Raw genomic sequence first — 15,113 nt, 5'->3', positions numbered from 1 at the left:
CCTAACAGTTTGGATAATTTATTAATCTAATCGTTCTTTAACGAAATATTTTTTCTTCGTATTGGAATTCCGCCACCATTATCATTGCTATGAAGTTCCAAAAAAAACAACCTCTACTGGACACGGTGGCACGTAGATCGAATCTCTGATCTGTCACAGGTAATACAGACGCAACTTGAACAAGTTCGAATATTTTTTACAGAATAATTGAAGTATACAGTCAGTCAGTAGGTATTTTTTTAATACCCTAATCATCGACGTCGACAAAAAGTCCTTGGCCGCATCCCTACGTTCCTTATGGCAAGTCCTTAGCCCAGTTCCGGCGCTCTTCAGCCACACTTTACACTCCGCTCCACCGAGCCCCTTTCATCAAGCCAGACCTTACATTCGCCTGATAATTACGGTACTGAATGTGACCTGTTTTCAGATGTAGGTGTGATAATTAACTTGATTAAATAGTTGCTATTGAGCCGTAAACGTGTCTAAGTATAAGTTTTGTTTTGTGATAATTGAAATAATCTCGTTAAAAGTTGTTTGAATTGAACATTTTTATTGACATTGGCAGGACTATGATTTTGGAATATTCTTGAATGCTTACTGTTTTAGTTTTACTGATATTTGAATAAATAAATGCTTTCGACAAGTCAACCAAAGAAAAAGAGAGAAATATATTTTGTAGTGTAGATATTATTATATTTTACATATATTTACTTTTCTAGATGGATTTTACACATTTAACATGAGATATTTCGGATTAAAGCTAAATTCATATTTACTGAGAAAATAACACAAGTGATCAAAATCAGATAATATCAATATGGGGTCCGTGAATTTTTTTTAATATGAGAATCAAAACGTGTCAACTAAGGTCAGACATTAGCAAAGTTGAATGTATCAACCTAAATAGAACACGCTTACTATTTATCGATACAAACTAGGAGAAAAATATCCCTAACATACACAGTCACGAAACGGCTTTTTTACAGTTTTGTATTTATCATATCTTCAAATCTGTTAAAATAACAAAAGTGATTGTAAAAATAAATCACTCACCCGTTTGTTGTCCCGAAACTTCAGCCATCCGCTAATCACACTATTGTCCACATCACAAAATTCTTCATCTTCAAACTTCCGCGAAGGTATCGGAGACCCACCGGGACTGTCCACTTCCCTTCTCCTCATTACTGGAGTACATTGTTGTGATAGTCTCCCCTCGTTCACAGCGTCACTACGTCTCCCAAGAACCGGCGTGGTATGAGTGGAAACTCCACCTAAAATTCCTCGTCTGTTCAAAAATGGACTTCCCTCCCAGCCCTGTCTTTTGTTGCTTTTACATTCTGAGTGGAGGCATAGAGCGTCGAAGTTAGCCAGTTCTACTGAAACCCTGGTCTGGAGACCACTGGGGTGAGTGGTCAGTATGGTCTGCTTGGCGATACTGCAGCCATGACGATGAAGTTCGTCTCTCCTCTCCATTTTCTATTATGGGATCTGGAGCCCCCGCATTCGTTTGGATTTCATCTACAAAATAAACAGAAATAGGCTGTTATTTATACATATCTTCAAAGCGATCTTTACTTATATTAATATTGACGAGCAGAGGAATTCAGAACTATGGTAAATAAGTGGAGGTTATAAACTATATCTACATATATAGGTTTCAATCCTAGTCTTACAATATATTTTGCGTAAATTAAGAATTAGTACCATTGTACTATAGAACTGTCCGAAGAAACTGGACCTGATGTCACTACCATAGTTATTTTGGTTGTCCTTGGTAACAAGTCGTTTCGTCACCTGTTTTCGTCTAGAAAGTAGCCAATCGACCCCCAAAGGCTACAGATGGAGTCAATTATATAGGGTGGGAGTAGATATTTGCTAGAAAACTAGCGCTTTCGCTCCTAACGTCACATAAATACATCTAAAGGGGAACACAAAAATATCATAATCTTCAAAGCAAGTCCAATCCTTTGGGGCATACGTTTCCTAGCGTATAAAACACCCGATAAATTCGTATCGAGTGATAAGACTGTGGGTTTAAAAATACGAATCGAACAGATATTCATGGTCGAAGCTCACACGAAGGAAAGACTTTGTGTTCTAAAACGTAAAATTTAGCTATTACCTCGCAGATCATCAATATATTCCATTGGAACACCGTTGGTAAAAACAAATTTGAAAACGATACACAGATTTACTTAGTTATGAAGATTGTTTTGCCATTAAAAACCATTCCCAACATTAAAAATCTTAATTTACCGCATAAACCCAAATACCCGATATTATTAAAGCCATAAATTCAACCATTAAAGATCGACCCTCAGAACTAAAGCCCTCAACTTCATTACAGAGTTCAATTCGACTCCTAAAATGACATTAACATTCTAATATTTGGGAGATTAGAGGCCGTTCCATTGTAATAAATGACCCGGGATGACCTTCCTGTTAACAATGCTTCCTTCGTTTTGTAATCGTTAATTTTGAAGTCCCCTTTTCATCAGGAAATAGACGGAGCGTCTTATTATACAATTATGCTGTAGCACTCTGTTTGAACTTGAGTTAAGGTTCGCGAAATGGAGTGCCATTATTTTAGATATCTTCAGAATTGAATGTTTAATTTTCTATTTATATTTATACGGTCGCGGCCCCTCGAGATTCTTCCGTGTCTCTGAATCAAACAACGCTCGGGACTAAAGTGGCTCCGTGTTTTCGGATTTTTCTTCATCACTTGTTGAGCATCAAATTAATATCAACCACATCTATCTAAAAAAATACTCTCAGTCTTTGGAAGAAGTGGTGAAACAAACTCAGCGCGTCCACAAAAGCACGGAAAACGGTTGCTTACACTTTGCTTACTTAAAAAGAAACTAATAAATAGAAAAAAAATCTACAGGCAAGATTGCAATTTGTACTGAAATTAAAATCGATTCTGTAACCCACTTTTTCCTCCAAAACTTGATCAAGTTTTTCCATTACATTTCGTTACATTTTTAATTGGTTTACGTCATTGAAATATATCTGAAAACAGCATAAAAATACACAAATTTTGAAATTTAGATTCAAAATGTTTATAGCCATCAATTTATAGAAAAAAAGCACTGGAACTTGGCAGCGGTATAGCATTAAATAATATTAATATACAGATCGTATCGGTTGCTCGTAGCATTTTTTTTTTTCGAGTATTTTTATCTCTTTATTCAGGAATTAAACAGAAGGATACGCTTGTTTAGCCATAACACCACTTGTGTTTCCTTATCGACTAGTAGAAGTAATTTGCCGTTTCATGCAGTAACATATTGCATATTACGGTGATAGGGAGTACTGTAAGTCGTAGCGGGTAGGTGCTGCCTATTTTTGTCGAGAGGCAGTCACTTGTTCCGGCTTGAGAGGCACCACACTATTCTACCCCAAAAGCTATATTGCCTTGGGAATTTATTTTATAAAGCTTACCTATTAGATCTGAGCAAATGTGTTATACCACACATGTATGTTTGCTGGCGACCAAAAAGCTCTCTCAGAGATTATAAACTTAAACGACAGCCGCAAAATGCAGCAAGACAAAGATAAATTTCAATTACTTTCTTATAAGCAAGTTCTTTGTAAATATCTCAAAACATAGGTTATTTACATTTATGAAGAAGTCTATCGATTACAATGAACATTTAAAAATAAGAAAGTAGACTCTGTTAGTGATTTAGGTTATACTAAAATGATTGAAATGAAATGATTTAAATAAATGTTATGAAAACGTATAGCCAATTAGATTTTATTAGGCACGTTTATAGACAATTCAACATTAACTATTTGTCCTGCAATAGGCATATACTTAGTCTGGCCATAAATACTGTTACAATTAAAAATAAACAAAATATTACATTTGAATTTGGAATCTGTCATTTTTATATGATTGCTCATTGAGTTTTCTCATTTTGGCGCCAATACATTGTACAATATTTTGCGATATTAAAATGGAGTGGGGTGTTAAAGAGAACCGAATCACTGTGATTGCATTACACAAAGTAGGTATGGAGTTAAGTGGTTACTGGAGCCCATAGACATACACAACGTAAATGCGCCACCCACCTTGAGATATAAGTTCTAAGGTCTCACGTATAGTTACAACGGCTGCCCCACCCTTCAAACCGAAACGCATTACTGCTTCACGGCAGAAATAGGCAGGGTGGTGGTACCTACCCGCGCGGACTCACAAGAGGTCCTACCACCGGTAATTACGCAAATTATAATTTTGCGGGTTTCATTTTTATAACACGATGTTATTCCTTCACCGTGGAAATCAATCGTGAACATTTGTTGAGTACGTATTTCATTAGAAAAATTGGTACCCGCCTGGGATTCGAACACCGGTGCATCGCTCAACACGAATGCACCGGACGTCTTATCCGTTAGGCCACGACAACTTCAAAATCTGCTGGATTATGATTTATGGTCAGTTTTAGAGAGTACGGCTTGCTCTAAACGCCATGATAATTTGGAGTCCCTAAAACAATCCGTACGATTGGCAGTGGAAATTTTTCCCATGGAAAGAGTGCGTGCTTCTATTGATAATTGGCCTCAAAGTTTAAAGGACTGTATTGCAGCCAATGGAGACCACTTCGAATAAGCTTTTTATACTTTAAATTGTTTTATATTTATGTATTAAACTAACACACTGTAAAAGTAATAAATGTTATTTGCAATAGATTTTTTTTATTTTTAATTGTAACAGTATTTATGGCCAGACTAAGTAGTTTGATAGTCACATTAATTATCTCGACTCAATACAACATAAACTACATAAAAGGGTACATAAAATATACTTAATCCAACAATTCAATGGCACAGAAGATAAAAAATTTAAAGGAGGGTTTACAAAGAAATTACGATGAAGAAAGGAAATTCTATCTTCAATTTACTAATCGACGTTAATAGCGAAAAGTCGAACGGGTGAAGTAAAGTATCGTTTGGAGAATCGCGTTTGCAATTATTGTATTAAAATTAAATTTTGGAAACTGCTTTTATTAATTCGTAGAGGAGTGAACGAATTCATAGACCACTTTGTGTCATATGATTACCAGAGCCCATATACGTCAGAAATTGAATGCCATCTTCAACCTTAAGAAATGAGTCTCAAGCTTTTTTTTTTATTGCCTTCGTAGGCAGACGAGCGTACGGCCCACCTGATGGTAAGTGGTTACCGTCGCCCATGGACTTCAGCAATGCCAGGAGTAGAGCCAAGCCGCTGCCTACTGCTTAATATTCTCCACAAGCCTCGTTTGAAGAAGGACATGTCATAGCGCTCGGGAAACACCGTGGAGGGGAGCTCATTCCATAGCCGGATGGTACGTGGCAAAAAAGACCTCTGGAAACGCACTGTGGATGACCGCAGTGGCTCCAGGTAATATGGATGAACTCTACTCCGAATAAGCTTATAGTATAGTGTCTGTTTCATCCTATTTTATAATATTTATAATATACGTATAATAATATCGTATGTATTGTACCTATTTCAAAGAAAATATAAAGAAAAACCTTTATCATTTAATACCCTTAAGACTCTTTAGTTTTAATTTTTTTTTTTCTTAAACGAAGTTACTCCTGACTGGGAAAAGAATAGTTGAGTTTTGCATTCTATAATAATACTGTTTAAAATATTAATTTTAAAAGAGATTAAGTGCTTTAAATGTTGTTTCGTTATTATAGTACAGAAAACGCAATTAAGTATTTTATTTTTAATTAATTCTGGAGTATTCTATTCTTCTTCTTCGTTGCTTTCTTCATTACTGAAGGTCATGTCCCTGAAACTTGACCGTGGCCTGCCTCGTGAGCTGTTTCCACCTCGTCCGGTCCTCAGCTTCTCGAATGGCGGTTGCGACTGGCAACCCAGTTAGAGCGGTTACTTGATCACACCAACGGCTAGGTAATCGGCCGCGGGGTCTCTTTCCTTCTACTTTGCCCGTCACAATCACTTTGTCCCAGTTATCTGACTGTCGGCGGGCATTCTAAATCATTATAAAAATATTACAAAGAGTCTAACACAATAATTAATAATTTGTGTTTACAAATTTACCGGAAATATTCATCAACAAACAATCATGGATATTGCAGTGATAAATTGCTGTAATGGCAATATAAATATAAAATAGTTGCGCTCCATTAGAGCCATGTTTCTAGCGTATTTATTATCACAGAGGACAGGTTTGTTTTTGAATTTAATAAACTACTGCAATACTGTTCTATTTTCGAATTCTCAAAACGTTAGCCGCCGAAGAGAACAAAGATTCATTTTCACTTCACTAGGACAAAAGTCTGCACCGGTGTAATCAAAACAGCAGCTTAATACGATTCGCCTCGTTTAAAAATTTAACGCCCAGACGTCAGAAAGGCGAAGTCTAACTCTAGTATTTACCGTAATTACTGCTGCGTAATGACATGCTCTGTCAAACTAAACAAACTGTCCACAATGACGTTTAGTTAATGACGAGTCATTTGTAGAATAATTCAAAGCGTGGGCTGTAAAAGGATGTCAAAGGTGCTGATGGTGGACTATGTTGTGAACTAGTCCCTACCTTACCATTTGCATGCATATGTATTTCTGCAGCAGCAATAGTTACCTCTTAATACAATAACTTATTACTCCCACAATGATCGAAATTGAACCGTAATCACTGACAAATCAAGATTCATTTTATTCATTCTCCTGATATATCCATTCAATATTAATTTCATTTAATAAATTCCCTTTTCTATTGACATCAATGAATTAGGCTAATTCTTATACATTTATTAAAAAGTCTCGATTTACGGAGGAAATGGTATTTTACTATTTCACCATTGTCGCGTTATGATAATTATTAAGCGTGAACTGTATTTTGTGCATGAAATATTTATTGAATCTTCACATTACAATTTAAAGACTTAATATAAGAGAAATATAATATTGATGAGTTGCTCTTGGCGGCTGGATTTGAAAGAGAATTGGTGTCATGGCTGACGGCGCTCGCTGACATTTTGACGTTCAGAAATTGAACAACCATTGTTTATGTATAGACAACGCTAATCTGAAAAGTGAGAAGGCTGTACTACTGATGTTTCCTACTCGTGCTTCAAGAAAGGAGCTACGTCCTCACACGAGCTCCACCAACCACCAAACGCGAGACGTATTAAGATCACACCTGCTCATCTAATTCAACTGCATTAACTAATTGATAGCAGAAAAATCGTAAACTAAAATCGCTCGACAGACTGAATCAGTGATTAGGTTGAAGGTCGGATTACGTTAATTTGTGTGTTCAATATTTTTATGTGTATATTTAAAAAAAAAACTTTTTTAAGTATATTAATCAGCCTCTGTTTCCCGCAGTATATAAACCCTAGTCTGGAGACAGCCAACATAATTATCAATTATACAATGTATCTTCCACTATATTTAGACTACCGGATAGTGTCTACTTATGCTAGTCGTGCATTGATAGTTAAGCAACCCAATCATAAAATAACAATGTATTTCCGAACTGTCAATTAAACCTACACAAGAACCGGTGATGCGAAAACACTTTGCGTCAGCGAATTTTTAGCCGATGCTTTGAAACTGATGAAACACAATCAAAGTAGCTTACACGAAGTTGTTTTTTTTTTGTAACTAAATATGCCGTACGATTATCGTTATCATCATGACCATTAGCAGCCTCTTATAGTCCATTGTTGGACATAGACCTCTCTCGAGACACTAAGTTACATAATGAAACACGTCTAATTAATGAAATACGTACTCAACAAATGTTCACGATTGACTTCCACGGGAAGGAATAGCATCGTGTAATAAAAATCAAACCCGCAAAATTATAGTTTGCGTTATTACTGGTGGTAGGACCTCTTGTGAGTCCGCGCGGGTAGGTACCACCACCCTTCCTATTTCTGCCGTGAAGTAGTAATGCGTTTCGGTTCGAAGGGGGGGCAGCCGTTGTAACTATACTTGAGACCTTAGAACTATATCTCAAGGTGTGTGGCGCATTTATGTTGTAGATGTCTATGGGCTCCAGTAACCACTTAACACCAGGTGGGCTGTAAGCTCGTCCACACATCTAAACAATAAAAAAAAAGTTGACAGATCCGCGATGTCCACTCCAGAACTCATCTACTCCAATGGTTATTGGTACAACGACAGACATGACCGGCCCATTGCCACTTCAGCTTATGTCGGTAGCTTTGGTTTTTTGGCGAAAAACTTAATTCCGGTACGATCTCTAAGAAAATCGCTCTTTTAGAGCGACTTTAAGTTTTCGGACCAGCCCTACCGTAAGTGTCCACGCCTCGGCTGCGAAGCTCATGATGCACTGATCATATAGAACGCACCGGTTGTAGACTGTTTTCTTTAAGCTTTGCGGCTTGAAGACAAGAAAACTCGACGAAGCTTACCAAAAGTTGCCAAGTCCAGCAAAATTTTCTAGCAGCTGCATTCTCAAAGCTGTTTTTACCCAGCTGGAGCATCTGCGCTAGCGTAAACATACTTTTTGACAACTAGAAGACTTAAGCCGTCAACGACAATAAATCCCGGAACAACGTGCTCGATGCGTGGGATCTTGTTTTTTTTCCAAGTTCGTGTGCAATCATTAAACCAGCTTGAAAGCTTTAAGTTTAAATAATAAATATTCTCGAGACAAAAAATCGTCGAAATTTCCGATCTATAAACAATGCAATTGTTAAAAGTTATCAAAGACGAACAAATTGAAAAACACACCTTTACATGAAATTATTTAAAACTCATTAATTGTGTTGTAATAATTGGACGGGTAGGCGAGCAAAGGCTCAACCAAGAGGGTTGGTATATGCTAACAACTGCTTGAGCGCCTCCAAAGGAGACCTAACAACTCAAGAGCAGCTGCTTCGCGAATTAATCTACTACCGGATTGGAGTCGCAACCCGATCAGAAGATCTGGCGAGAAGCAGCGGGCTGATACATGGGCTAAGCTGCACATCGAACTCTTTGCCAAGTTCAACGAGTATGGCTCCCTAAGCCTACTCCTAGTGTTAGAGCTAAGGGCGTCTAATGCCGAGGCTATTTGATCTGATGGATACGCAAGGACGTGTAATCTATGTTAGTCCATAATTATTTGAAGATATGTATCTAGGTTATTCGATTATTTAAAACTACGCTACCTCAAAATGGTGGTAGGAGTTCCGATAAATTATACATTTATTTTATACAATTACCGTTAGTGACAGCGAGACTTAACTCACAAGGCGAGACTTAACTACATTTGTTGAAACTACTCAGACACGCCGGGCGTCTTACCAATTGGGCCGAGCAAGTTCTTAACTTGTATAAAACCTAACCTATATTTCAATAGACTTTTTATTCAATTCCAATAACATAAAAAGCTTTTGATTACACACACAGACACCGAATAATACTTTTCCTTATTTCGCCAAGGTAATTACCAGAGGTGCTCAATGAAGCCAATAAATACGACCAATCGAACGGAAAAAGATAATTGAAAAGATAAGGTAAGAGTAATCTTTTTCTCTTACATTGTATGGAGTCAATGCGAGCTTAGACAGGGAGTTTGGATTGTTTAATTAATTAAATGTACTTCGTATTAACTAATTATAGCAAATACAATAGAGGGTTTTTATTAAATTTATACATGTGTTTATTAATACATATAAATATTAAGTATTTCTGCTGTGAAACAGTAATGCGTTTCGGTTTGAAAGGTGGGGCAGCCGTTGTACCGTACTGAGACTTTAGAACTCATGACGTCTCAAAGTGGGTGACGGCATTTACGTTGGAGATGTCTATAGGCTCCGGTAACCACTTAACACCGGGTGGGGCGTGAGCTTGTCCACCCACCAAAGCACTAAAATTTTTTAATATATAGTATATATTACGTAAATCCCAGATTATGTATGTATAATTTATGTATGTATATTTGATACCGACATCTCGTTTTTACCATCGCACCGCCCGCCACCGGAGTAGAGTTCATCCATACTACCTGGAGCCACTACGTTCATCCACAGTGCGTTTCCAGAGATCTTTTTGCCACGTACCATCCGGCTATGGAATGAGTTCCCCTCCACGGTGTTTCCCGAGCGCTATGACATGTCCTTCTTCAAACGAGGCTTGTGGAGAGTATTAAGCGGTAGGCAGGGGCTTGGCTCTGCCCCTGGCATTGCTGACGTCCATGAGCGATGGTAACCACTCACCATCAAGTGGGCTGTATGCTCGTCTGCCTATAAGGCAATAAAAAAATATAAAAAAAACTGTAAATTGATTTCAGAAAAACTGTGTAACGGGTGCACTTTTACTATTTAAGCTTTAAACTTATTTATTTTAACACTTTTCGTCACGGTCACCGATCTATGGCTTAGAAATAAAATAGAATGGAATTTAACGTAATCGGAAAATAAAAATTTAAAAGACACATCTAAATTTTCGAAGTCTCTAGCTCCTTGACCACTTCGATGCCCACATTCGCTTTGAAATATATATTAGTTGCGTCTAAATTTACTGTATAATATACGGTACAAAATACAGAGGGAACCGAAGTCCCTCCGCAGACCCAGAGATTCCAAACGATCCGCGAGAATGGGATTATCGACAATCCGAACGATCCTCTTTTGTATGGAGGCAAATGGAAGTAGCTGGTACTTGGGAGCCCCGACCCAGAGGTGGGAGGATAACTCCACGCGAGGCCAGACCTGTGCTTTATAAAGCAAAAGTCTCTGTCCAGGCGTGAGGTACCGCTTCGCTCTATTGAGGACTCCCAGTATTTTGGACGCCAACTTGGTTTTGCCCTCCAAATGTCTCCGAAATTGGACATCGCTCGAAACGTCCACCCCATGTATGCCAATACACGTGGAAGACTGCAAGGCTGTTGCTATTTGTTTTTTTCTATCACTAACCGCTGCTTTTACATAAATAATACAGATTTAATAAAATTAGAGCCAGACAGACATTGATCTATAATATCTGCGAATGCAAGACTGTAAAGAATATCATAATCTAAGGTGAACAATGAAAAAATATTAGTAGCAGTGACTTTTTTGTTTTATTTTTTGAAGTTATACTTCTTAGGCGCGTTATGAAAAATTTATGAGAGTGAAACTTTACGATGCGCACGCACCGTGACACAATATTAACAGAATGAAGTTGCCCACTAAATCGCTCATTACAATACGACCGACGTAACTTGGCGAGTCTGAATATAGCCGCAGGTGAACTTTCGCGCATGTACACTCGTAAAAAAAAGTGTTATTAGCATTCATTTTTTAACGTTAAATATTTATTATTAATTATTTAATATTAAAAAAAAAAGAAATACATTTAATAAAAATAAAGTATAACTCCTTACGCGCGTACATAAGTACACGCACCCTTTTTTTTGATTAAGTAGGTGGACGAACTCACGGTCCACTTGCTGTGGTTACGGGAGCCCATAGACATCTACAACGTAAACTCCGCCACCCACCTTGAGATATAAATTATAAATAGGCAGGGTGGCAGTACCTACCCGTGCGGAGTCACAAAACGACCTACCACCAGTAACTACGCAAATTATAATTTTGCGGGCTTGATTTTTATTACACGATGATTTTCCTTCACCGTGGAAGTCAATCGTGAACATTTGTTAAGTACGTATTTTATTAGAAATAGTTACTTACCAACGGGATTCGAATACCAGTGCATCGCTAGATACGAATACACCAAATGTGTTATTCTTTAGGCCATAACGACTTTTAACTAAACAATTATTTAAGATAGAGAAAAATTTTCTGATTTCACAATGCGAATGCAGAAGACTTCCTCTAAATTTTTTTGTGCAAAGGTAAAAATACGAAGAATTAAACTCATGTAGCCGAATAAAAACTCAAAGGCGGAAATAAAACGGGTCGCTTTACGCTCACTGATCCTTTTAAACAGGAACTTATTCTTTTTAATTAATTATTTAACCGTCACTAATAGGCATAAGGCTTCTATTCATCTATAGAATCGTCTGCGTCTATTCAAAAATGACTTAACCAATCATTGAGACCCTAACCTCTAATACCCCTAAACTTTATACTATGTCTAATATAGGACGCATTGTTTCAAAACCGGTCACCGTCCTCGTCGAACCCGTCGCTTGCGACGAAGGGCTCGACGAGCGAACTAACCCATAGACACAGCCCACTGAATTTCTCGCCGGATCTTCTCAGTGGGTCGCGTTTCCGATCCGGTGGTAGGTTCTGCGAAGCACTTCTCTTGCTAGGGTCAGTGTTAGCAACTCTCCAGCTCACCTACAAACGTTAGGGCGAAGCTGAAATAGCCTCTCAAGGCTATCAGCATAGGTAGAAAAAAAAAAACATGTGTGCAATTCACACGTGGTAGAAGTGAAACCTTCCAAAATTAAAATACAATTATCCTAAACGTCTTAAGTATATGTAAAATTTTGTCATTAGTAAATAATTGTAAGGTAGCGCCCTCTGTGAATTGATATTTTAATTTCACGTATAATCCTAAATTAAAATTCACTACAAGAGCTTTCATACACACGTTAGTATTAAAAAATCTCACAGATGGCGCTGTATTAAATAGTATGTATATTTCTGTCTCATTCTTTGCTGGCTTCATCCTACACATTTTTGTATTTGTGTCTCTTACCTGTCATTTTTTCCGTTGCATCCGGTTTGAAATCACAACGATTCTAAAGAAGTTTTCACTTCAAAAACATTCAATAAACCTTATAGAAAATAGTATTAAAACCATTCACGTTTTAATAACCTTACCTTGTTCTGCCAACAAAATAACCTTACAACAGAAACAACTTACATATAGATATGAAATAACGGCATATCAAAGAGTCGCGCCGACGTGTAATGTGTAATGAGGCGCGCACGATCATTTATTGGTTTAGGATCGGGACGGGAGGAGTAACAGACTGCAACATATAGGGACGGAAATTGCAGGATATGAGTAATATTGTGTCGTGGCTATACAGTTTTATGTTTGATAGTGTGTGCTGTCTAACTTGCAAAGATCACGTTTACAGCAATGGCCTTGAGAACTGCCCATGAATATAAATATCACACATTCTGTTCTATTTTAATTTCCACTAAAACGATAAAAAATACGCTCGGTGGGTGTGATATCATAAGTATATATACCATTACCTATGCCTTACTGGTGGTAGGGCCTCTTGTGAGTCCGCACGGGTAGGTACCACCGCCCCGCCTATTTCTGCCGTGAAGCACTAATGCGTTTCGGTTTGAAGGGTGGGGCAGCCGTTGGAACTATACTGAGACCTTAGAACTTATATCTCAAGGTGAGTGGCACATTTACGCTATAAATGTCTATGGGCTCCAGTGACCACTTACAGCTTCAGTGAACACAATAACCACACGAGCTCGTCCACCCATTTTTTTGGTGGTATCTACCCGCGCGAACTCACAAGAGGTCCTACAATCAGTAATTACGCAAATTATAATTTCGCGGGTTTGATTTTTATTAAGCGATGTTATTCCTTCACCGTGAAAATCAATCGTGAACAATTGTTGGGTACGTATTTCATTAGAAAAATTGGTACCCGTCTGAGATTCGAACACCGGTGCATCGTTCAACACGAATGCACCGGACGTCTTATCGCTTAGGCCACGACGACTTCAATACGCTGCGTTCATCGATAGTTGGCTTCCAAAGATCTTTTTTGCCACGTAAGTACCCTTCACCACCATTTTTTGCCACGTAAGTACCCTACGACTTCAAAACCCATCTAAGCATTAAAAAAAAACACCTATGCCTTACTCCAGAAAACAGGTAAGATCCTACTTTGTGTGAAGTCATATAAGCGCACATTGCCATAGTCTTTAAGCACGAGAAATCACTAATGAGAAACTAGAATGGTGTTGAAACAAAGCAAGACCCAAAATTTCAAAATCATTTATTGAATCGTAAACTCGCCCAATTGAAAATGAATTCATTATTAAGATAATTTTGATTTGTTCGCGGAGATTTCTGTAACAGTACGCCAAAGTTAAATAACAGTATTCGAAGAGAGCAGTTTAAAATTAACTTTCTTGGTTAACTTGGCCCTCGAGCGGTTAACTCTATACTCAACTGCGGCACGTTCGTGTAAAAGTTCCATACTAAAAACTTTAAGTTGCTTTGAAATGAGACGTCTCACGTGGCATGCTGTCTATATTTGCTTGTATTATTAGCACATATGAGCAGAAAAGTTCATTTGCCCTTCTTAGCGACTAGGAGCGTGTTGTCTCCTGTAAGCCGGTTACTCAGAGGTTTTTTTTTATTTTTTTTATTGCCCTTGTAGGCAGACGAGCATACAGCCCACCTAATGGTGAGTGGTTACCGTCGCCCATGGACTTCAGCGATGCCAGGGGCAGCGCCAAGCCGCTGCCTACCGCTTAATACTCTCCACAAGCCTCTTTTGAAGAAGGACATGTCATAGCGTTCGGGAAACACCGTGGAGGAGAGCTCATTCCATAGCCGGATGGTACGTGGCAAAAAAGACCTCTGGAAACGCACTGTCGATGAAAGCAGTGGTTCCAGATAGTATGGATGAACTCTGCTCCGATGGCGGGGGGTGCCATGATAAAAAGGAGATGAAGGGATCATCTCAAACAATTCCTCAGAGCACTCCCCATGGAACATACGGTACAAAATACAGAGGAAACCGAAGTCCCTCCGTATACCCAGAGGTTCCTAACGAGGTCTGGTACAGAGGATGATTTGAGGTCGAGACTCGCTGGTGCTGAATGGCCCATGATGAACGGACGTCCGCATTAAGCCTGGTGCTAATACGGACTTTCCGGAGGAGTCTGGGGAGTGCAGGCTAACTAAGGAAGGGCGAACCAGGCCAGGGGGGAAATCCAGCAGCCCTCTTATTGTTAGTTCTAATAGTTATTGGTACTCATAAACCACAACGAGACTACCTCTCTGGGTACGAGGTTCAAAACTCAGTTGCGTTAAAAATATCACTGCCATTTATATCATACCTTAAAAATGTTTTTATTATTTGTATTTGTTATATCAATTTGTGAAGAATAAGAAAATCATGAGCTTCATAAACATCGATTCATGAAAAAATACAAGTACGAAAAGTATCAGGATTGCATTGTTG

General features: G+C 38.3%; 1 protein-coding gene across 1 annotated transcript in view; it reads right to left on the bottom strand.

The window, feature by feature from the left end:
• Positions 1-15,113, bottom strand: part of LOC114241187 (uncharacterized) — a 476,778-nt gene that overhangs the window by 447,246 nt on the left and 14,419 nt on the right. The window contains exon 2 of the mRNA XM_089740147.1: positions 1,054-1,518. Coding sequence (XP_089596273.1) covers positions 1,054-1,473 — 420 coding nt within the window. The 5' untranslated portion in view covers positions 1,474-1,518. The remainder of the gene's footprint in view (positions 1-1,053; positions 1,519-15,113) is intronic.

Source organism: Bombyx mandarina, chromosome 03 (genome assembly GCF_030267445.1).
Source record: "Bombyx mandarina strain Sakado chromosome 03, ASM3026744v2".
NCBI classification, from domain to species: domain Eukaryota; kingdom Metazoa; phylum Arthropoda; class Insecta; order Lepidoptera; family Bombycidae; genus Bombyx; species Bombyx mandarina.
Note: the sequence above shows the minus strand (reverse complement) of the source record. Positions and strands in the feature narration are given on the sequence as shown.